Source organism: Arvicanthis niloticus, chromosome 7, assembly GCF_011762505.2.
Source record: "Arvicanthis niloticus isolate mArvNil1 chromosome 7, mArvNil1.pat.X, whole genome shotgun sequence".
In the NCBI taxonomy this organism is placed as follows: Eukaryota; Metazoa; Chordata; class Mammalia; order Rodentia; family Muridae; genus Arvicanthis; species Arvicanthis niloticus.
The window spans coordinates 13624697-13647739 of NC_047664.1; the positions used below are offsets into that span (position 1 = coordinate 13624697).

At 43.8% G+C, this 23043-nt stretch overlaps 1 protein-coding gene across 2 annotated transcripts in view; it reads left to right on the forward strand.

Moving 5' to 3' along the window:
• The window catches only part of Sptbn1 (spectrin beta, non-erythrocytic 1), a 159646-nt gene that overhangs the window by 96053 nt on the left and 40550 nt on the right, over positions 1-23043 (forward strand). For both annotated transcript variants that reach the window (XM_076937963.1, XM_034508259.2), the window contains 8 exons: positions 5965-6116; positions 13086-13259; positions 14788-14879; positions 17131-17211; positions 17505-17620; positions 20279-20391; positions 21063-21250; positions 22763-22880. In XM_076937963.1, coding sequence (XP_076794078.1) covers positions 5965-6116; positions 13086-13259; positions 14788-14879; positions 17131-17211; positions 17505-17620; positions 20279-20391; positions 21063-21250; positions 22763-22880 — 1034 coding nt within the window. The remainder of the gene's footprint in view (positions 1-5964; positions 6117-13085; positions 13260-14787; positions 14880-17130; positions 17212-17504; positions 17621-20278; positions 20392-21062; positions 21251-22762; positions 22881-23043) is intronic.

Below are 23043 nucleotides of genomic sequence, written 5' to 3' on the forward strand. Positions count from 1 at the left end.
AGTTTGAGGCCAGCCTGGTGTACCAAGTTAGTTCAGGGCAGCCAGGGCCCTGTTACACCAAGAAACCGAGAAACCACCCTTCCCCTTAAAAGAACCTCCTTTCTGGGCACTGAAAATGTTGCTGTTGGTTGTGTGCTTCCCTGCCCAGCCCAGTGGGTGGGTAAGGCTCTAAGCAGGTGAAGAGTGGAGCTTTTACCCTGAGGAGATTGTAGGCTGGTAGAGAAGAGGACACTGGACACATACCGAAAAAGTAACAGATAGTGAAATCGTGATTACTGACACCCTTGGATCCTAAAGAAAGAATGAGAGCAAAGACGATGCCTTTGGAGTGAGAGCAGCAGTTGAGACAAAGGTGGGGGAGGAAGTGCTTGGGGGAGCAACTTTTTGTTTTCCTAGATGAACTTATAGTTTACTGAGTATATGGGAACTTACATGAGACACGGAACTTGGCTCACTCTGAATTTCAGATTGGGTGGCTTTAAGTAACTCCTGTCAAGAGACGATAACACAAACATCAGTCTGACCACTGAAGGAGTGAACACAACCCTGTGACGGACTCAAAAGGATGCTCACTACACTGCGGCAGCAACAACCATAATGCCTCCGCACTGTAAGCTGTTTCCTCCAAGTTCCCTAGAGCCTTAGAGCAACTGCCAAGGAGGCAGAACCCAAAAGACTTCTGCAGCAGAGCCCAGAGGCTCAAAGTCAGCAGCCCAAGTGGTGGTGGCCTGGGGCCAGGAGGGGAGTGGTTCACACACTAGCCTCTTCCCACTCTTCAGCCACATAGGAGGGAACAGTAAACTCAGCCCATCCTCCAAGTGCTTCTCCTTGAGTCTCTGTTTTATATTATCTGATCACTTGAAATTTCATTTCATAGCAAATGTTTAAGAGAGAGATTTGGTATTTAGAACAGAACAATGATTTTACCTGATGGCTAAACCAAAGAGCAGTGAGGACCATTCCCTCCATCACCACACCCTATGAGAAGCACCTAGTGTAACACACGTCAGTACCTACTCACTACAGCAGCACGTTTTCATAACTGGCCAAGTTATAGGCTGAAGCACAGCTTTGATGAACACAAGGATCCTGCAACCATATTCACCAGATGCCAGTTCTGGCTATGGAAAAAAACAGGAGTCAGGAAAGAAGGTAAAAGCATCACACATTCTAGGAGAAAGGAAGGAGAGAAATAGTAAGTTTGTCTGTGGATTAAGGAACCTTCCTTTTACTTTTAAGTATCGAGATTTTTCTTTTTTCTTTCTGAGGTGTTTTTGGGGGTTGAGGGGCCAAGGAGGGACAGAATCTCACCATTTAGCTGAGGCTGGCACTGAACTGGGAGCCGTCTTGTAGTCTCAGTCTTCAGATCACTGGGATTATGGGCAGGTTCTATCACCATTCCCATCTAAGACTCCTCCTTATTCTTACCAGACTCAGAAAACTTGGGCTAGGACAATAAAGTGACGGTGATTCTGCCTAGTGTAATGGGAATGTATTGTCTTCCCTCCTCCCGGTGTGTACATGAGATACTGTTGCTCAGTCACTGAGAGGCCTGGCTCTGGAGCCAATCTCCTGTCTCATGGTGCCATTGTGAGAATTGTAGATACTCAGATCTGGACCTGGGCTATATATAAGTGCCTGCTATTGGTTGTATTAAAAGCTAGAAATGACATTATCTTCTGTAATCTGTTGTATAAGCTCCTGGCACCTATGTTTACATGTGGTTTTATAAGCCCTGCCTGGGACTTTACTCGTTTATCTTTGTAGGTTAGAAGATATTTTCGATTGGACTGTGGACCTTGCACATGCTCGGCAAGCACTGTATTGCTCAGCTACCCCAGCCCTCCTACTTTTTATTTTGAGTCAAGCTTTCAATCCAGTGGTCCAGGATGGCCTGGAACCAGCCCACTGTGTGGTACTGTGCATGTACCAGCAGGCTCAGCTTGGAATTTTTGAGTGGCTTCTCGAGTGTTGAAGAAGAGATTATTTCACTCAAGAAAGTACATTTAGATGGCTCCTAAAGGATTGTTCAACCTTAGATTATATGATCCTACCATCCCTGATAAATTTCTTAAATGATTTGAATTAAGAATGCTTCTTTGGAGGTGGTGGTAGGGCTATAGCAGGAATGAATTTAATGAGCAGTTAAAATAGTCTGGATACAGCAGTGAGTACTTTACTGTCCCGTTTGATACTAGGTAGGCTTTAGCAAGTTCTTATGATTCTGTATATTTTGGCTTGGTAACGACCATACAAGGCCATTCAAGATTATGGGGCGAGTGAAAGTGGCAGGAGAAGCCAAATGTCCGCCAACATACTGAGTCGTACAGGATTGCACCTGCTTTTTTGCGTCATCTCCAGCTTCTTGTAGAACGAGCTTGCCTGCAGCAACCCTTTCTGCTGTCAAACTGTTCTCAAACAGGCTTTGATGTATACCAAGAAAGATGCATGAACGCCACCCTAAATTCAAGTGTTCCTCTCCAGCGCATACACTCTGATAAACTCGAGTTCCTGCTGTAATTGATAAAAGCCCAGAACCTTTAAACTAGATTGTTCAGCCCAGCCATAATGAGCACTTTGGCCTGGATGATTCTTTGTTGTAGAGGCTGCCCTGTGCAGAGTATTTAGCAGTGTATACCTGGCCTCTGACCTCCAGCTGCTAGTAACACCGTCCTAGTCACCACTATCGAAAATATTTATAAGCACTGCTTAATGTTCTCCAGGGACCATAGTCAAGCACTGGTCTAAATAACCAGGTCACTCATCTCGCTGTGGTTACCTCACGTTCACAGGACTGGGCGATGCTGCTGCTCCCTTTCCTCCCACTGCCTTCCCCTGTAGCTTGGCCAGCTACAGCAGCTTGAGCTTAGAAACCCTCTGGATTGTCTTCCATTGTCTCTGCCAAAGGCCTTCTGTTCCTCTGCAGGCGTCTGGCTTATCTCCTCTAGCCTCTCTGAGATGGGGGTAGAGGGAGTACAGGCATGATGTCATTTGCCTTCCCAGGAAGGGTGGAACAAAGGACTGGGTCTCTGGGGACACTTCTCTCCTTCTGAACTGGGCCAAGAGGTAGAACCCACCCCACCCCCTTTCCTGCTTCAGAAGTGTGTGTTGTTCTGCACATACTCCATTGTAGGATGACACACCAGCTGGCCTGGGTCTCTGCCCTTCCTCTGTCCCGGGACAGACTCTTTCTGTCTTTCTCAGTGTGGTGGGAGCCTTCTTACTGTCTGATATATTTTTTTTAATAGTACTCTTCATCAACTTGATACTGGAGAAAAGGCATAGACAGGAAGAGTTAAACCTCTCATCCCTTTACTTTTTAATTCCTTCCCCTCCCCCTTTCTAGAGTCTCTGAGGTACACTTCAGTTCTGGGGAGCCTCTTATACAGATCTGTGTGGTTGGTTCTTCAAGCTGTTTTCTCTGCTCCCAGCCTTGGCCTCTGCCTCTTCATGGAGGATAGGGGGTGGGCGTGGGGGCGGGATTGAGCTGTAACTCTGGGGCAGGGCTTCTGCTAATTCTGCACTTGAAAGAAGCCACCAGGGTTTCTTTAATGTGGGAGTTACCCCGAAAGGACGGTGGTGGCTGTGGAACATACTTTACACTTAATTTATTGAGAAATATTTTAACCTAAGCAGATTTTGATCATCTTTTCTTCATAGATTGAGTGTAGTAGTGACTTTGAACCCCAAACCCTTCATTAATAACCTAGAATATCAGGATAAAGACATTTTTTTTTCACTCCTTGCAGCATATACAAGAAACCATAATTTTAAAGAAATTGGTTAGACCTAAATATATTTAAGTTAGGAATTATTAGTCTTCTAAGTACAGTCTAGGAAATATCCTTAGCTTAATGTTCTCTTGACATGGTCTGGTCTACTCTTTCAAAACAGCCAAACTTTAAGCAAACAACAACAAAGACTACACTTACCACTGTAGTGGTAAAGTTACCATCCATCATAATGATTGTGAGTTTAATAATACATGTGGTTTCATCCTGTCATGTTGTTACTGGCATAGCTCCTTTTACTGTGCCCTCCACAGTATACCCTTGACTGCCTTTTCTTCCTTCCCTCAGCCCCAGCCTTTCTGGTCCTTTGTTTTTGATTAGTTCTTGTCCCTGAAGAAAAGCCCTCTTTTGGGTGGATAGGCTTTAGGGAAAGACTGGACCTCCAGGAACTTCTGTGTCTTGGCAGGTGCTTGGCTTGAAGTACAACAGTAAAAGCTTGCCCAGCATGGGCTCTGCCTCACTGCCTTACAATGCTAGGTTGAATGGAGGCTTCAGGACAGCCTTCCAGGTACTAGACTGTTTACTGTTCCCCTGACCAATCTAGGAACCCAGTACCCACTGACCATATAGCCATCAGTAGGAGTGAGTTTTACATATTATCTGTTTTTTTTTTTCTCAATACAGCAATTGTTGGGTTCTCTGCTTATTCCATCGAGTCGTATATTGTAAACATCCACAAAGAAAGTTTGTACTACAAGTAGGGCTTCTGCTAAAGGGGCCCAGCTAGCTCAGTTGATAAAGCATGACACTCTTAATCTCAGGGTGGTGGGTTCAAGCCCCATATTGGGCGCCATCTGTAGCAGTGACTTAGTTAAACTGCTTTGGCTCCTGGCTGTTTATGCACTACACCTGCTTAAGAGCTTTCTGGATTCACAAATAAAACACATACATGCCAGCTAATTTTGATATGCCTTAACTAGTTCAATGGCTGGGTACTTCTAAAGTTCCCCCATGGTTAGCACATACCCCTCCTCTGGTATTCCTGAGTTAACATCTTTTAAAATCTATTTTTCATCTCTGCTACCCCAGACACAATGGGGGAAGGCCACTTTCCCAGATTCTTACATAGCAGCAGGCCTTTAAGTCTGTTCTCCTTGCATGGTGATTCTCCCTTTCCCTCTCTTGGTCCCTTGCCTGCGAAATATAAAAGTCCCGCCCCATCTCCCTGCCATTAGCTGTAAAGCAATGCTTTATTACCAATCAAAGCCAGCTCAGGGCAGGGACCCTCTGGTCTGGAAGCGCAGCTTTTGGGAGCCGAAATAAGATAGTAGGAGAGTATATAACTGACAGTCGGTTAGTTCTGTATCCAACAGTCAGGAAATGGGGTGGCTCTAGGGCATACTGGAAATGCCTCTTGGAAGTCTTCAGCAATCTCATTCAGAGCATCCTGCAGAAACAAAAAGTTTGGTAGCCTATTTGTGTGTGATTCAGTGTTGAGAGTTTTAAGATTTGAATTGGACAAAACCTGGATCACTAAGACTTGAAAATTTTAATACTGTTTTCTGGATGACTTGAATTTTCAGTGAGTGTACACGGAGTTGTACCTTTTCAGTGCGTACTTACAAGTTTGGAGATGATCATTATATGTTCAGTTTGTAGATGAGGACATAAAGGCAGACTCCATTGTTGAAACACAGGGCTCTGAGGGTCCCCTAAATTGACTGGACAGGTATTTTCACTACTCTGTTGCCTGTTTTTTCTGTTGTCCACAGTACATGTGCCTGAATCTCTGAAGACCCCTGGCATTAATTCACAGTCATAAGTAAACTTACCTTGCCATCTGTTACCTCAGCTTTAGTACCTAAGGGAAGCAGTTTCCTGCTGTTTCGAGAGTCTCTAGGCCTGGACCCTTTTGTGTGCAGTGTGGTTCACTTCACACACCTTTTGGGGATATGGTAGGTGGATACCTTACCAGAAGCTCTGTAGTCAAATTGATTGAGGCCCACACCACCATCTGCTGGATTCTGCTGGCTGCAAGCCTAGGAGTTGACTTATTCAAGGGTTGTCCAAATCCCAGTATTCCCAGACAGTAGAGAGCTAAGTGGGGGTTTTGTTGCAGTTTAGTTTTGCTGACGTACTCTTGCTGTGTGGGCTGTGGGGCTTTCTTTGCTGGCTTGCACCTGCTGTTGCCAGTGCTGGGTTGGTGGTAAAGTAAGTTCTCTTCTGCTTACAGATGAGCGTGAAGCCGTACAGAAGAAGACATTCACCAAGTGGGTCAACTCCCACCTTGCCCGAGTGTCCTGCCGAATCACAGACCTGTATACCGACCTCCGAGATGGGCGGATGCTCATCAAGCTCCTGGAGGTCCTCTCTGGAGAGAGGCTGGTAAGCACCATTAAGTGGGAAAATATTTTTGAAGAAACAGGTATGGGCTTGTCTCTTGATGAATTCTGCAATTACTGTTTTCTGGAGGAGAATTTTGGTTAGTGAGGTAGACATGCTGATTCTGGCTGGTGCTATTGAACTGTAATAATGTAGCTTCCTTTCTGAGATGCCTGTGTATTTTGTAGGGAAGATCCTAGTTGATGGTTCTATTAAGACAAAGCGCTAGCAATGGAAGTGCCAGGCGTAGATGCTGGCCCCGAGATGAATCTGCCGCTTACATGAGACCATGGAAGGAGCTCTAAATTTAGGTCTTACTGATGATTCTTTGGAAAATCTGAACTGCCATTTCAAAGTGGCGAGACTCGAATCCAGTGGCCTCTGCCAGTCTTATTCTTTATTCCATGCTTTCCTCTTGTTTGGGGGGTGATGGCACATGCTGATGCTTTGTCCTGTCCTTGGGAATGGAGCGTCTGGTAAATCTACCCTGCTCTTCTGGGCAGAGAAATTATTAGCTTGCAGTGAAAACTGTATGTCTGTGAGTTTTGTGCATATACCTTAAGCCAGAGAAGCTCACTACTCACTGTGACTGACCAGCAGATTTTGGCTCACCTTGGCTTGGAAACATACGCCCTATTTTCCACCCAGAGCACATGTAGTTCCATAGGTGGTGGTGCATCTGAGCCAAGCTAATGCCTAGGGATAGAGCCCCAAATCTGTACTGACATCGCCAGGAAAATATGATGCCAGTGGTTGGTGGGGCTGCCAGAAGAGCCTCTTATTTAACTTGACAGGCACAGCAGATCCTTTTGCAGATCAGTGCACACGCCTCTAGCTGCTGGTAAGAGACTAGGGCTTTGTTTCCCTCTTAGGAGTCTGTGAACAGAATTGCATCTGTAAACAGCAGTAAAAATGAAGACAGGATTTTCTTTCCCTGTCCCTCTGGTCAAGAACAGAGTCTTGCCTTCAAAAGATAGTCCAGCCTCCTCTTGTTATGGAGTTCTGCCATGCTCTGCATTCCCAGCATGCAGGCGTCACCACCTCAGTCTTCTAGATCAGTAGGCCCCTGTGCAGATGGCTGCAGGACCGTGGTGTTTTTGTGGGGCAGTGGTCCTATGCTGGGAGGCAAGCAAAACAGTTGATAGTGATTTCTTCAGGGAGATCTGCTTTAGAGCCTAGGCTAGAATTACTGTGATAAGCATCTTTTAGAAGTAATATTTATAACCAGACTTTTCTTTTCCCATCTGTCAGGCTTTTCCTCCCTCATTATTTAATCTTGTAGATTTGTTTACTTTTTTATGTTTTGAATGGTAGCTTTGACAAAATGATAAAAGGTCACAAAGATAGGTATTGGTTTGAACACTTAATTTTTTCTAGTACTGTCCAGTCTTTTAGACTGTGTGAAGTAAAATGTTTACCTTTGCATACCCAGAGCTCAGGAAGACTGAAAGGTGATGACAATGTCCATATAATGCAAGACTGGGGCCTCACCTGCCTTTATCTAAGTGGAGAAAACAAAGGTGTTACAGGGAAAAAACCAAAACAGCAACTAACAATTCATAGTTCTTGAGTGAGAATAAATCCCACTGTAGCAAAAGAAGCAGGAAGGTGGTGGGAAATTTGTTTGTTTGTTTGTTTGTTTGTTTCGAGACAGGGTTTCTCTGTGTAGGCCTGACTGTCCTGGAACTCACTCTATAGACCAGATTGTCCTTCAACTCAGAGCTTCACCTGCCTCTGTCTCCAGAGTGCTGGGACTAAAGGCATACACCACCATCCCCTGTTTTTCGGTTTTTGTTTTGTGAGACGGGGTCTTCTATTTTAGCCCAGGATGGCTTAGAGCTCATAACAATCCTCCTGCCTCAAGTTTCCAAGAGCAGAGATTACAGTGTGTACCACTATACCCATCTGTGTTTACAACACACACACACACACACACACACAGTCTCTCTCTCTCACACTCACACTCATACACATTCTCCCTCTCCCTGCCCCCTAAGCTTTTCAGTGACTCAGAAACCTAAGAGACTAAGGATAGAGAATGGAAGACACCTGCCACCTCCACCCTCTCAGGCAGTCAGTGTCAGAGAATTTTGTTTTCTTTTATGATCTATTCCTAATAGCCATCTTTGGTTATAGAGTGGACAGTTTAATTGTTCAGGTTCTAGTAAGGTAACGCTCCTACTGACTTGGGCATGCTCTCTATTTGGTGTATGGGATTCTGGGAAAAACACAAAGCACACTCCTGAGGCTGTTAGGATTCAGTGAGCCTTAAAAGGGTTCTTGCATATTCAGATTCCAAAGCTTCCTTGTTAGTTAATGTCCCAGTTGACTCTGCAGTCAGCCAGTTTGGGTTTTCTGCACCTTCATTCTAAATCCTGGAGGCATCTGTAGTCTGTCTGCAGCCCTGTCCTAGTTACTAGCATGTTAGTCCTTAGTCTTTGTCGCTAGCTCAGCAGGGGATAGTAGATAAATGTTTGAGGGAATAGAATTTACAAGTTTACTTTATTAATGAAGTTTCAGGTTCTTTTACAGAGGGGGAGTTCTGTATGCACATGTTTTTACTGAGTGAACCTGAAAAGGGGGAGTTAGTTAATGACCCTGAACACAATCTGGATATAGCCTAACAGAATGAATTAGATATGTTTCAGAGGCTTTAGGTAGCCATCTACCTTGTCTTAGAACTTGATTCTGTTCTTCTTGAGAAGAGGAATTAGCACCTGTAGGCTTGGCCCAAGAGGCTAGATATCCAAAAGTATTCTTCACATACCCTCATGTCAGGTGTGTGGTCATAGAGCAATCAGACTATTGTTGATTGGGAATCAGTTAATGAGAATAAAACCATTCCGTTCCAGTGCCTTGTTCCGAAATCACTGCAGGTTATAACTTTTCATGAAGGTCATGTTTCAAAATTCTATTAAAAATGTAGACTGCCCTTTACTCTAGCATCATCTTGGCAGGAAAAAGTGTGAACACAGAACCTATGCCTGACACTCTATTAACTGACTTGATCTCAAGGCCACGTGAGATTGCGACCAACGGGTGGAGGTTTGCCCTCCGTATGATCAGAATTTGGAGAGAGGGACCAAACATAATGTCATTGGGCTTCCACTTAAATGATGAAGTTATGCCAAAGGTCATAGCCAAGGTCAGAGCTTGCTATGGTTGCAACCCTTCCATGCCTCTGTGACAAAGAAAAAGTTTAGGGAAGATAGCCAGTTTTCTGCCTTGCTGCTGCCAGGAGTAGGTCCCCTCTGACTGAGGTAAATCTTTCCAGAGACTTGGGTCTTTTCCAGCGCCTGCTGTTTTCAATCATAGATAGCATTAGGGCCGATGGCCTGCTGTTTCCTGATTTTGTCTTTATTTTTGTTGTCTTACTCCATTTATCAGTCTCTTAGAAGAGAAGTACACACACAAACACGCGAACAACATTTAGGTACTTTGTTTTGTTTCTTATGGTTTTGCAAATACTAATTCCAGAACAGCTTGAACTAAGTGAAGAAGGTGAGATTTACTGTGAGATTTAAGCCTACATTGAATTGTTTAGAATGAACTTGGTTTTTTCTTTCCTTTTTTTCTTTTCCTTTCCATTTCTTTTCTTCCATGGCCTTTGTTAAGTGTTAATAACAGAAAAACTTTTTATTATTTTTGGTTTGAGACAGTGTTTTTCTGTGTAGTCTTGCTCTGTAGACCAGGCTAGCCTTGAATTCAGAGATTTGCCTACCCCTACCTCCTGAGTGCTGAGATTCAAGGCATTGCACCTCCACGAGTGTCTTATGTATTGCTTTTTGAGATAAGAGTTTTGTAGCCTGATTGCAGAGCCAGCCTGTTTTCTAAGTATTATTTGTAAACGGGAAACTTTACTTTGTTTCAAACAAATCAGACACGGCCGAACTCGTACCCCCACTAATTTGGGGCATACTTACATAAATGTGGAAAGTGAGGAACCATATTCTAAGGTGCCAAACAAATAGAGGCAAAGCCCAGGGGTTAGACAGAAAAGGAAAGGGGTCTTTAGATGGGGGCTCCAGAAACCTTAGGTAGTGGACCCTCAGCTGGACCCAGGAGGAGTAGTGGCTCAGATTAAGTAGCCAGAAGATAGGAAGTCAGGTTTACCTAGGAAGAAAGCATTCTTTGAAGCTCATGCCGTGATAGACACATCAGCATCATGTGATGAAGGTTCTGGGGTTTTATCAGAGGACTGAATGTACAGTTCGGCAAGTGTCTTGTTTAGTTGGAATTCCTTTAAAAAAATTGTGTGTGATGGGGGATATGGGTGTTTTTGCCTGAATATATGTGAACCATGTCTGTGTGTTGCCTGTGGAGGCTAGAAGAGGATGTCAGAACTGGAAATAAAGACGGCTGTGAGCTGCCATGTTGGTGCTGGGACTCTTGACAGGCAGTGCTCACAACCCCTAAACTATCTTTCTCGCCCTGGAGAGTGTATAGCTTTGGAGATTTTACACTTAGTTCTTACAGGCTAATGAGGCAGGCCCCTTGTTGTTTCCTCTGACTTTTAAGAACTTGTAGATGAGTGCAGTTGACAGGTAAGGAAGAATCTGGAGACAAGAATTGGGCTTTATATATGTATAACCAGTAGAGATGTGCTTTTCTCTTCTGAGACAGGGCTCACTATGTAGCTCAGGTTTGCCTCAGGGATTTTGTCCTCCAGCTGTGTCTCTCATACTTTAATCAGTAGAGGGCGTGGGGGGGGGGAAGAGAGAGAGAGAGAGAGAGAGAGAGAGAGAGAGAGAGAGAGAGAGAGAAACAAGAATGAATAGAATACCTGTGATTAAAGCAAGAGTTGGTTGCTCATTTTTCCTGGGGCCAGTTAGTGTCTTTTCTGGCTTCAGGCACTTAAAATTCAACTTGGGTGATATAGCTCGGCCATACCTAGCTAGCTTGGGTTCTATAGCTGGAATTGACCACTGAGTTAAATGTCTTTGCTTTGAAAACATTATAACTCAGGAACCGAGACCATCAAGACCTAGCAGGTAGGTGTAGGGGTGTGTGTGTGTGTGTGTGTGTGTGTGTGTGTGTGTGTGTGTGTGTTTCTGTATGTCTGTGTGGTTATATAGGCTGAGGTATTTTCTAGAGGCTGCTGTTCTGTCCAGCATATCAATTCTGCTCTTCAGGTAGCTTCAAGGTTCATTTGTATCTCTGTGGAGAAAACAGGAAGTAAGGAATTACTAAGGTGGAAGGAAATGGCTTAAACCTCCTTTCCTCCCTGAAAGAACACCCTGCCAGGAATCCTTCCTGTGTCCTCTTCTGTTTATAAAGGAAAGCAAACTAGCTCCAGGAAGTATTCCTTCTTTCCCACCTCCAGACTCTGCACAGTAAACCCTGCTGTTGTGTTCTCTGTAGTCTTACATCCCAGTGTCGTGCTCAGAGCATGTGTCTACCTTGTTTAGGACCTGGGACTGCCCACCCTTCTCTTTGCTCTCTAAAGGCCTTAAGTCCATTCAGGGAAGGAGAATTAACCCATGACTACACTGATTCTCAGAGTTAGGGAATGACCAAGTGACTGTAATGGAGAATTGGAATTAGATTTTCAGATCCTAAAGTTGGTTCACTCCATAATTAATTCTCTCTCCTTTGGAATCTGATGGAAGATGGATCTGGAGCAGAGGTTGCTAAAATTTGCCACAAAGAGTGCCAGGCAAGGAGAAGCAGGAAAGACCCTTCCAAAAATATAAATAGATGAATAAACCATATGAGCTCTGAGAGAAAGTTGTGAAATTGATTCGAGGAGGGTGAGTGAAAACTTGCATTTCCATAGAGGGCTTTACCTACTGAGACCCCTGGATCTGAATCCCATTTATCTGATGGCTGTCCTTGCTTCTGTTGAATGGCAGTTGAGACTGTCCTGTGAGTGATGATACAGGGCAGAGACGTGTGTTTGTTGCCATGGGAATAGGCCCGTGCCACCCTAAAAACCTGATGATAATTAACGGGAGCACGTGTCCTTGGAGAACTAGCAGCTCTTGAGGGGCAGCTTCAGAGGTTGTTCATTAGAGACATGTTCCTTCATGCTCAGTTTTTCAAGAATGTGAAGCGTAATAATATACAAATAGCTCTTAAAACTACTTGTCAAATGAGAACTGAGTTTTTTCTTCCATTCACATGGAAATGTTTACCACTCTTATATTGTGTATTTTTGTGTAACATAAAGATAATGCGCTACATACTAGCTAGCTGAGTAGATTAACTGAGCTCATCAGTAAACGGATAAGAATACTAGTCGCTCACAGTCATGACAATGGTGAAGCTTGACTGCGGTCAGCCATGGACCACCAACGAGAGAGATGCTAGGGCATAGTGCTCGGCAGACAGCACCTGAAGAGTCTGGTTGGTGTCCGTGTAATTAGCAGAAATCATTGTTACCTCTTGAGAATAGTGTATTGCTTCATGAATGTGTCTGAGTACCATACTACATCTTAAACATTTGAGAAGACCTCTCTGAAGCAAATAGGACAGAAGCTAGAAGAACTGACATACTGCCGTTTGGGGGAGTTGGTGGGTTGCTGGTGGATACTGGACCTGAGACTGTGCATGTTAAGCAAGTGCTGAACTCCTCAGCTGTATGTGCAGCCTGCTTTATTATGGTTGCTTTGAGACAGTCTCGATTAGTTGTTTCTGCTAGCCTTGAATTTAGGATCCTTTTGCCTCAGTTTCCAGAGTAGCTGGAATTTCAGTCTTGTGCCACCAGTCCTTATAAACTTTAGTACTGACTCTTAGTTGTAGGTTATGCTACCAGTGTTATTTACCTTTGCACTGACTCTCAGTCTCAGGTCGTACAGCCAGTGTTACTTACCTTTGCAGGTAGCAGAAGTAGCACTGAGACTCCCTGACCAAATGAATGCACACAAATTTTAGTTTGGGTTTGGGCACAAACCATGACAGGCATGTATGATTCAGGGTAGTTCCTCTGCCCTTCTGGATAAAGTGTCTCTACCTCTGTTCTCTGGTTTCTAGCCTAAACCCACTAAGGGACGGATGCGGATCCACTGTCTGGAGAATGTTGACAAGGCTCTTCAGTTCCTGAAGGAGCAGAGAGTCCATCTTGAGAACATGGGCTCCCATGACATTGTGGATGGAAACCACCGGCTGACCCTCGGCCTCATCTGGACTATCATTCTGCGATTCCAGGTAAGGAGCTTAGCCTAAAGAATGTAGACCAGCTTTCCACATACGAGCGTTCTGCTCCACAGAGACCAGGCTGCTGCCACCCCGGAGGAATGTCAGAGCTACCATGTTCTTCTGCATTTCACTGCCCTTGACATACATAGCTTTCCTGTCAAATGGGACTTGGTGACATGGGTTCTTAAGGTGCACCTCTGAACATCTGATCGCTGCCGTTTGGCTTTCAGTAGCAAAGGTCGAGCAGTGTGACTAGTCTGAGGCTGTCCAGACTTTGCCAAATTGTGGCCCATATAGGATAGGGACTGGGTTTTTACCTTCTCTCATCCTCCTTTGGATACAAAGGAGCAGTTTTCAGGAGAAAAGGAAATGCCTTTCATGAGTTTGAATTGGTGTGATGGAGTATCTCTGTATAGAGGCATGTATGAGAAAGCCACTCACTCCATGCAACTCCCTGAGCCTTGCATGGGGTGCGGTTCACGCTGCTGTGGGTCTTCCGAAGCTTTGGGGTGAGGGAGCCCAGGAGAAGCACCTCTATTTAGTCCTGGCTCAAAGTCCAGGTGTGTGCTTTGTGCTCTTGCTCCTCATTTACAGTTCAAGGTGCTGGAAGCTTGCTGCCCTGGAGTCAGGTTACCCTCCACAAATCTCTCAGCAGTCTCATCTCTTGCATGAGTCCTTGTGTCCAAAAAAATCTCACACGGGGGGGGGGGGGAGAATAAAAATCAAAAACCAAATTTTTTAGTCTGACTAAGAGAAGGAAGAAAGGAAGGAACAGAGGAGAAAAAAAAAAGAACTCAGTTAGTTTGACCCTGGTGCCATTATACTAGGCTTTATGTCTGTCTTAGTTAGGGTTTTACTGCTGTGAACAGACACCATGACCAAGACCAGGTTTAATTGGGGACAACATTTAATTGGTGCTGGCTTACACGTTCAGAGGTTCAGTCTATTATCATCAAGGCAAGAACATGGCAGCATCCAGGCAGGCATGGTGCAGGAGGAACTAAAAGTTCTACGTTTTCATCTAAAGACTGCAAGCAGAAACCTGGCTTCCAGGTAGCCAGGACTAGGGTATTAAAACCCACACCCACAGTGACACACCTACTCCAACATAGCCACACCACCCATAGTGCCACTCTCAGGGCCAAGCATGAACAAACCATCACAGTGTCTAATGTTGAACTTGTGAACTTTAAAAATAGAGAGCATAGCATTTAACAGGCTCTCTCTAGGAAATGATACATACCTTGTCCTCAGTAAACTACTTTTCTGGTTTCTATTAGAAGCAAGCCACTAGCTTGTAGTTTGAAAGATGGTTCCGGGGCATACATGGCATCTTATTGGGAGCTACGGAGGCACTCCTGGAACCAGTCATCCCTTTGTGTGTAGAGTCGGAAACGTAGTTCTGGAGGATCTGAGGTGAACCTGATCGTTCTTACTGACTTGTAGAGCAGGCAGTGTACAGGACAGGACTTTTGATCTGTTTCATAGACATGCAGACCTGTTCTCATTGCTCAGGCAGATATTTCTTAAACTTTAGATCCAGGATATCAGTGTGGAGACTGAAGATAACAAAGAGAAAAAGTCTGCTAAGGATGCCTTGCTGCTGTGGTGCCAGATGAAGACCGCTGGGTGAGTGTGCAGCAGAGGGGCACAAGGGAGGCATCTCCAGGATTCAGTTCCCTGTCAGCGGCACTGTGAAGGTGCTGACAAGTGTCTTTTTATAGCTTCCGCTGAGATGTCTTGTTACCACATAAACAGTTGGTATGTGACATTTCAGAGCTGTCTGTCAGAATGGAAAGAGTTGTGATTTATACTTTGAACCTGTCCTATTTCCTCACTCAGCTGCATTCTCTTCATCAGGAAAGCTCCACAGACCCTTAGAAATGCTCCCAGAATTTTATAATTTAAGATCTAAGAATCAAACCCAGATATTTTTTTAAATGCATTTGGGAGTTTTCTCCTTTTAATTTCTGCCACTTGGGGAGCTTTATTCAGCAAACATAGAAGCAGTTATTATGTAAACCTGTCCTGGTTTTCCTTGTGTTCTTCCACTGAAACCCAACTTGGAGATTCTTTTACACAACTGCAGCTTGTCATTGCTTATTGACATTGTGTGAATTTAGCTAATACCAAACATGTAACGTGAGGCTGGAAAGCTGGCTCAGAAGCTTGCAGCATTCGCTGCTTTCCTGGAGGACAGGTTCTGTTTCCAGTTCCCACCAGCTGTAAGCACCTTCCAGCTGTAAGGTGGCTTACAGCTGCTGGAACTTCTGCTCCGCCAGGATTCTGTGGGCACATGATGCTCACAAACTCACAAAACACACATATACATAAATAAAATTGAATAAAATACATATTTTTAAATCCTGTAAAGTGCTGATGAAATTATTTCAGAGTCCTTGGTTCTTAATAAGAAGCAGTTCTTTATCAGGTTAATTAGTGAGTTGCTCTTAAAACTACTTTACCTTGGGGCTGGTGAGATGGCTCAGCAGGTTAAGGGTACTTGCTGTAAAGGAACTTGGCATCAAGCCTGATGATCTGAGTTAGATCCTAGGAACCCAGGTGGAAGGAGAGAACACATTCTCACAGGTACCCTCTTGATACCCATAAACCATAACCCAATCAGATAGATGAATGCAAAAAATTTCAAAATATCTCTACCTCATTCATAGGTGTAAGTGATGAATGTTAAGCCTGGGAATTAGAGAGAGCTTATAGTCCCGTGGTTCCCAGCAACCATAATGCTGTGACCTTTAATACAGCTCCTTCTGCTGTGGTGACCTCCAGCCATAAAATAATTTTTGTTGATGGGCTGATGAGATGGCTCAGTGGTTAAGAGCACTGACTACTCTTCCAGAGGTCATGAGTTCAAACCCCAGCAACTACATGGTGACTCACAACCATCCGTATTAAGATCTGATGCCCTCTTGTGGGTGTCTGAAGACAACTACAGCAGGGCCGGAGCAAGAGGGAGAAGGGAAGGGGAAAAATAATTTTTGTTGCTCCATTATAACTATAATTTTACTGCTGTTGTGAATCCTAAGGTAAACATGTGATCCGCAGGATATTTGACATGCAGCTTTCAAAGGGGTTGTAGTCTATGAAACAGCATGTCTGAACCTTTGTGCAACCACAGATACAAAGTTATTAGTCATTAGTGTGGTATAAAATAGCAGAGGCCAGTTCGAAACAAAAGTTTTCTAGAAAAGTTCTTCCTTTATTGTAAATCATCTCTCCAGCTAAGTACTGTGTGTAAAACAGAACTGAGTATCACGTGACTGGGCAGTCGTAGCCAGCTTTGTCTCAGTTGTATATGAGTTCAGATCCCAGTAGAATGGGCCCCGAAGCCCTGGCAGGTGAGATACAAAGCCAGAGGCTTCTGTGTGATGGTTACTGTTTCCTGAGTAAAAATACTGTTTTAACATTTAGAATGCAGTTCACATCTTATGGAACTGAACTACCAAGCAGTTGTAAAGAAATACAGCTATTTATTTTTATTTCACAGCAGCCTCATTTTTTAAAATTTATTTATTTATTTATTTATTTATTTATTTATTTATTTATTTAATATAAATGATGAATATACTGTAGTTGTCTTCAGACACCCCAGAAGAGGGCATCAGATCCCATTACAGATGGTTGTGAGCAGTCAGTGCTCTTAACCTCTGAGCCATCTCTCCAGCCCCACAGCAACCTGATTTTAAGGGGACATATATTCAGACATAATTGTCGCTATTGAGATATGGCCTTGAGTTTACAGTGAACACAGGCTTTGCTTTTGCTTTTTTTTTTTTTTTTTTGTTAGCTTTTAGCTTTTAGCAAAGGCATAAACCTTTATTTGTAATTCTGTTGTTTTGCTTTTGTGCTCTGTCTTTGACAGGTACCCCAATGTCAACATTCACAATTTCACTACTAGCTGGAGAGATGGCATGGCCTTCAATGCACTGATACACAAACACCGGTAAGTGAAGAAATCGTGGTAAAGGTAGAAAGATTTAGTACCTTTTCCTGTGGCAGATCTGGATGAGTTGTGGTATCTCCTATCCTTGGGTTAGAAATTGTGCTATAGTCGTAATTCCTGCATTCATATTAGGGAGAATGTATGAGTTCATTATTCAGAAGCCATGTATCATTGTCTGATGATTATATAATACTGTAATTTTACTCTACTCGGTGATTATTTCATGTCTCATTAGACACTTGATTTGTTTCCAAGACATAATGTTTCTTATGTTCCACTGTCATTCTGTATAGGCCTGACCTGATTGATTTTGATAAGCTGAAGAAATCTAATGCACACTACAATCTACAGAATGCATTTAACCTGGCAGAGCAGCACCTTGGCCTCACTAAACTATTAGACCCTGAAGGTAAGGATCCAGGATGTGAAGGGTGGGACTTCAGCATCTCCAGCATCGGAAGGTTCATGGAAAGTCTTCTTTGTGTTGCTGGGCTCTGTGTGTACGGCATTCCTTGAAACTTACCAAAAGAAGAGGTAGAAGGATAATTTAAAATTCCAGTTATGGCAACAGTTGAGGGTTTATAGAATGAGTTACATTTGACCAGGCTTTGAAGATGGGTGAGAGAGAGGGGGCACAGGCAAAAGTAAAAAGCCAGAAAAGCAGGCATTTGAGGAGTGAGGGATTCTGGGAATGATGTAAAGAATACCCCTTGGAAAAGGGTGGCCTTCCGTCTGCAGGCTGTCACTGGAGCTTCTTAGCACCTGTGCTCACTGAGAAAGCCTAGCATAGGCACTCAGTGAATGCTTGTTGACTGGTGTTCATGAGAAAGGGAGATTAAGAACAAGGACGTTCTTAGGATGTTGGAGCTTAAATAAAGAAGAGAATGTGTGAGTGGATGAGAGAGGCACAGTTTTCTTATGATAGACTGTATCTCATCTGTATGGAACTGATTGCTAGGATCTGGGTCCCTGCAGTAGCCAAAGCTTGTCTTCAGATGACCAAGCTGCCCTCTCTGGGACAGCTTATAAAAATCCTCAGTTCTAGGTCCCATTACAATGTGGGATTTCAGAACTCTTTCTAATTTTGAGAAATATTTAAATTATAAAGGGATTATTTAGTTTGTAATGCTAGAGGCTTAGAGATCCTCTCAGCTGTAAGCAAATATTAAGAGACAAAGATCTGTATGTGAAAGTTTACAGGTCTTATAAATCTAGAAGAGGAAGTTGATCTCCCCAAGGGCATTTTGAGGTCATGTGGCTGCCAAGCTGGTTTCTTGCTGTTCTCCAGTGGATAAGACTACAGGAAGCCAAGAGAAAATTATCTTATGCTATTAAGTGATTTCTTGATGTAAAAATTCCTTGAGCTGTGATCAATCTTCATGTTTAATTAACTCCTTCCTCTCTCTGAGCAGTTTTCCTTAGGGCTAGTCCTTTGTATTTTTACAGCAAACCTCTTTCCATTTCTCCTAACACAGAGACTTTTTATTAACACCATTCATTAATCTTTCTGATCTTCAGGGAGTATGAAAGGGAGACTGATATTTCTCAGATCACAAGACTGGAGCTAAAAATAGCATTTGATGTCTTGTTTCCTATGGTTTTGACCTTGATCATTAGTTGTCCAGTGTTACAAAGGTTGTCAGTTAAAATGTGTTCATAGATTAACTTGGAAATGTTTGCCTTCTATTACTCCAGGTATATCAGTATTTTGTGTTTGCTAAATTAGATGCAGCACTCTGTCTGTCTCTCTCCTCAACCCCCCTCTCATGGACATTGATGGGGATGAGGAGACCCTGGACTGTACACTAGCAAAACCAATGCAGTTTGGCTCTTGGTCCTGTTGGTACCTTGATAGTAAGTGGGGCTAGGAGCATTCCTGCCTGTGCCCTAGAGTTTTCATGTTTAAAGCTAAAGAAACTGTTTTTTTCTCCACACTGAACTATTTACAGAATAGAAATAAAGTTGTGTGTGGAATGTGTATTGAAAAAAAGAACGTGACAGATAGGAAACCTGTGTGTATTATTTTTAATCTGACTCAGGTTGAGTGTTTCTCTGAACATTTCCACTCCCAAGACATGTCATTTTTATTTATTTACTTCACTGAATGCACACTGACCATCCATCCACTTATAGGAACCAGAAAATGGAATAGTGCGAGAAGCCTTTTATTAACCCTTTGGGATTAAGGCTTATAAGCAAAAACATACGAGTAAATGATAATATCTTGCAGAAAGCAGACTGTGCATCCAGTACAGAGTCACAAGGCAGGAAGAATAAAGTAATTTAGCTATGGGAATGAGAAATGCCTGTATTGGGGTTGTAGCTCTTGAGCTTCAACTTCTGAGCTGGTAGTGACTATGAGTGGGAGAAGGCCCTTTCAGGCAAAGGCTGTAAGGAACGCAGGGGTATTAGAAGTACAGGGGATGTATGAAAAGTGGTGAAGAAGCATGTTCTCCTGTGGAATTAGAAACATCTGGAATAATGTTTGGCACTTATAAAAAGCTTGATAAACATTTGAAGAGAGGAAGGGAAAATCGAGGAGAAGCTGCATCAAGGTAAAAAGAACTAAAGGGACTGTGCTCACGCTAAAGGTCATTTTGTGTTTGGCTTCTGGAGGGTCAGCCTGGGGTAGGTGAGTGGGGCGACAGAGAAGCCCAGTGAGGAAGCTATTGTTTTAAGTTTGTGTGAACAGGAGGGCCTGAGCTATGTGTGACGTTAAAATCTGTCACTACCTGGATTCGGGTGAAAGGAGACAAAGTTGTCCAAAGATGAGTGTGCCATGGGCTGAGATGTGGTGTCTAACCACAGCCCAGTTTGGTGTTAGGGGTTGAGAGGAAGGTGAGAAACAAACAGGCCTTCTGTTCTGCAGAAGGCTTTGTGAATATTCATGTGCTAAACGAATCTGTGCTGTGCTGTCTTCCTGTTGGGCAGTTAACTATGTGATGGCAGAATTTCCAACGCCTATGAAGTTGCTGGATGGGTAGGTGGTGCTGAGGTGTTGTAGCTGCCTTTGCTGCCCTGGGGGCAGCTGACGGGTAGCACTCTGAGGGAAGCCCTCTGTTTACAGACATCAGCGTGGACCACCCTGATGAGAAGTCCATCATCACGTACGTGGTGACTTACTACCACTACTTCTCCAAGATGAAGGCCTTGGCTGTGGAAGGAAAGCGCATTGGAAAGGTGAGCTTCTTCCATACATCAGAAGCACCTCCTGCACTGCTTCTGAGTGAGCCCTTGTTCTCCTATGGATTCCACTTTGCCCGTAGCAAACAACACTTAACAGTAGTAGAACCCTTGTCTTCCAAAGGTAATGAGAAGCTGAGTGTTGGTGGGAATCTCTGGAAAGGAACTGAGGAAGGATTTATCCACAAACCTCCTGTCATCCTTCACAGGAAATACACTGTTGAAAATCTAACTAAATTGGCTTCACCCTGGTGAATCCTCCTGACCATGATTTTAAAAGCCTTAAGTCTTAGGTGTTTTTTGTCTCATGTAGGCAGATTTCACCTGCTGCCCCCCTCCCCTGCCCCAATCCAGAGGTTTCTTTGCTTTTGTAGGAATTACAGACATCATCATAGTCTTTCCCTGGGGGTTGGGTGGCTTCAGAACCAGTTCCAGTTGAGTTAGGCTGCCACTGCTCACAGGTAATGAGACTGCGTGCCTTTCTGCACTTAAGTTAAAATGCCTCTGTCAAGGAATAGAACCACAGGAAAGCTGGCCCGTGTGTGTGTGTGTGTGTGTGTGTGTGTGTGTGTGTGTGTGTGTGTGTGTGTGTGTGACATGGAAATGTTTGCAGCATGTGTTCCCTGGCTGGAGACACCTGGGTACCCATTTTCTAACCTTCCTTTCAGGTGCTTGATAATGCTATAGAAACGGAGAAAATGATTGAGAAGTACGAGTCACTTGCTTCTGACCTTCTGGAGTGGATTGAGCAAACCATCATCATCCTAAACAACCGCAAATTTGCTAACTCACTGGTCGGGGTCCAGCAGCAGCTTCAGGCATTCAACACGTACCGCACAGTGGAGAAGCCGCCTAAGTAAGAGGCAGAGTGTTGTCATTAGTATGGGAGCAGACATGCAGCAACCCAGAGACACCTGTTTCTGACGTTTGTGATATCATCTGTTAACTCAGTGTCCCTCCTGGTAGCCTGTTTTCCTCCTTACTGAGACTTGTTATATATCATGTTTCCCCTGAGCCCTGTCTAGTGGACTGTACCATTGATACTCAGGATATGTGTGAACCAAAAAAATGATGTAAGTCCTCAGTTTCTTCTCAAAACCCTTGAGTGTGTTGCTTTGTAGATTTGAGAAAAGCAACACAGTGAGGCCCATGTGCTAGCACACACCTGTAATTCCAACATGTGGGGCACTTCAGGAAGATCCTGAGTTCAGGGTTACTTGGAACTACATAGCAGGATCATTCCTCTGAAGAAAAAAGAAAAGTTAGGGTATATATTGATACATAGTATATGTTTTAAGACCCTGGACAGATCTGATAAAATAACCTGAAATCAAGCATTTGCTGACATGAATATTATGTTAAGTAAAGACAGTTAATCATTGCATACCAGTTGAGGTCAAGTTCTGCTACCTAAAAAGTTGGGTTTTTTTTTTTGTTTGTTTGTTTTTTTCTTTTCTTCAAATGTATGTGATGTATGCACCTGTATAGGTTTGGAAATGTATAGCTGTGTGCATGCTCAGAGGCCAGAGGAGGGTGTCTGGTGTCCTTGCTCACGTGGGGCGGTGCTGGCACTGCTCCTCCCTGCTGTCACCTGCAGAGCTCCGCCAGCTTTCACTGCTAGTGTTTGAGGTGTAACTGCACTCCTTGCACTTGCACAGCGAGTACTCTGACATGTTACACCATCTCTCCAGCCCCTGCATATAATTTAATATAATTATTAAGTAAGGATTATGGACTTTATTTCTTGTTCACTGTACTTCCAAAGTAAGTCCTTTTATTTCTTGTGAAAATTCATTTGTGAGTTTTTTGGTGAGAGACGTCTTTGAAAGCCACTGAAAATTTAGGTTAGACATTTGCTGACTTGACTATCTACCTCTCTGAAGTAAGTCCGTGGTCCAGAGCAGTGGTTCCCACCCTTCTTATTGCTCAGATCCTTGAATACAAGTCCTCATGTTGTGGGGACCCCCAGCCACAAAACTATTTTCATTGCTACTTCATAACTGTAAATTTTGCTACTCATATAACATAAATATCTGATGTGCAGGATATCTGATATGTGACCCCTGTGAAAGGGTTTTTCAACCCCTAAGAGGATCGTGAGAACCACTGGTCTAGGGCATAAGGTTTACACCTTGGTTGAGGTTACCAGTAAAAATACTTTGTTCCGTTGATGTCCTCAAACGTCCATTCTAACAACAGCAAGCAGCCACAAAGCAATGCTGCAGTCCCCAGGTCCATGGGGACCCATTGGCTAGCCTGCTGCTGTCCCAGTGTACAGAGAAGGATTTCAAAGTTTCATGACTAAGTGAAGTAAAGTTTTTCTCTAATAAAGGCACAGTAATGATTATGGCTGGTTTTCTCTCTTCAGGTTTACTGAGAAGGGGAATTTGGAGGTGCTGCTTTTCACAATTCAGAGCAAGATGCGAGCTAATAATCAGAAGGTCTACATGCCCCGAGAAGGGAAGCTCATCTCTGATATCAATAAGGTGCAGCTGACCTGTCTGCTCATGTGTTGGTCCCCCATCCAGCATGCTTGACGTTCTCTCTGCTTGATTATTTAGGAGGGCAGGAAAATGCCAGGGTCACTCCCAGCATCCCCCTGTAGACGGTAGGAGTAGCAGAAGGTCCAGCAGAGAGTTGTAATAGGTC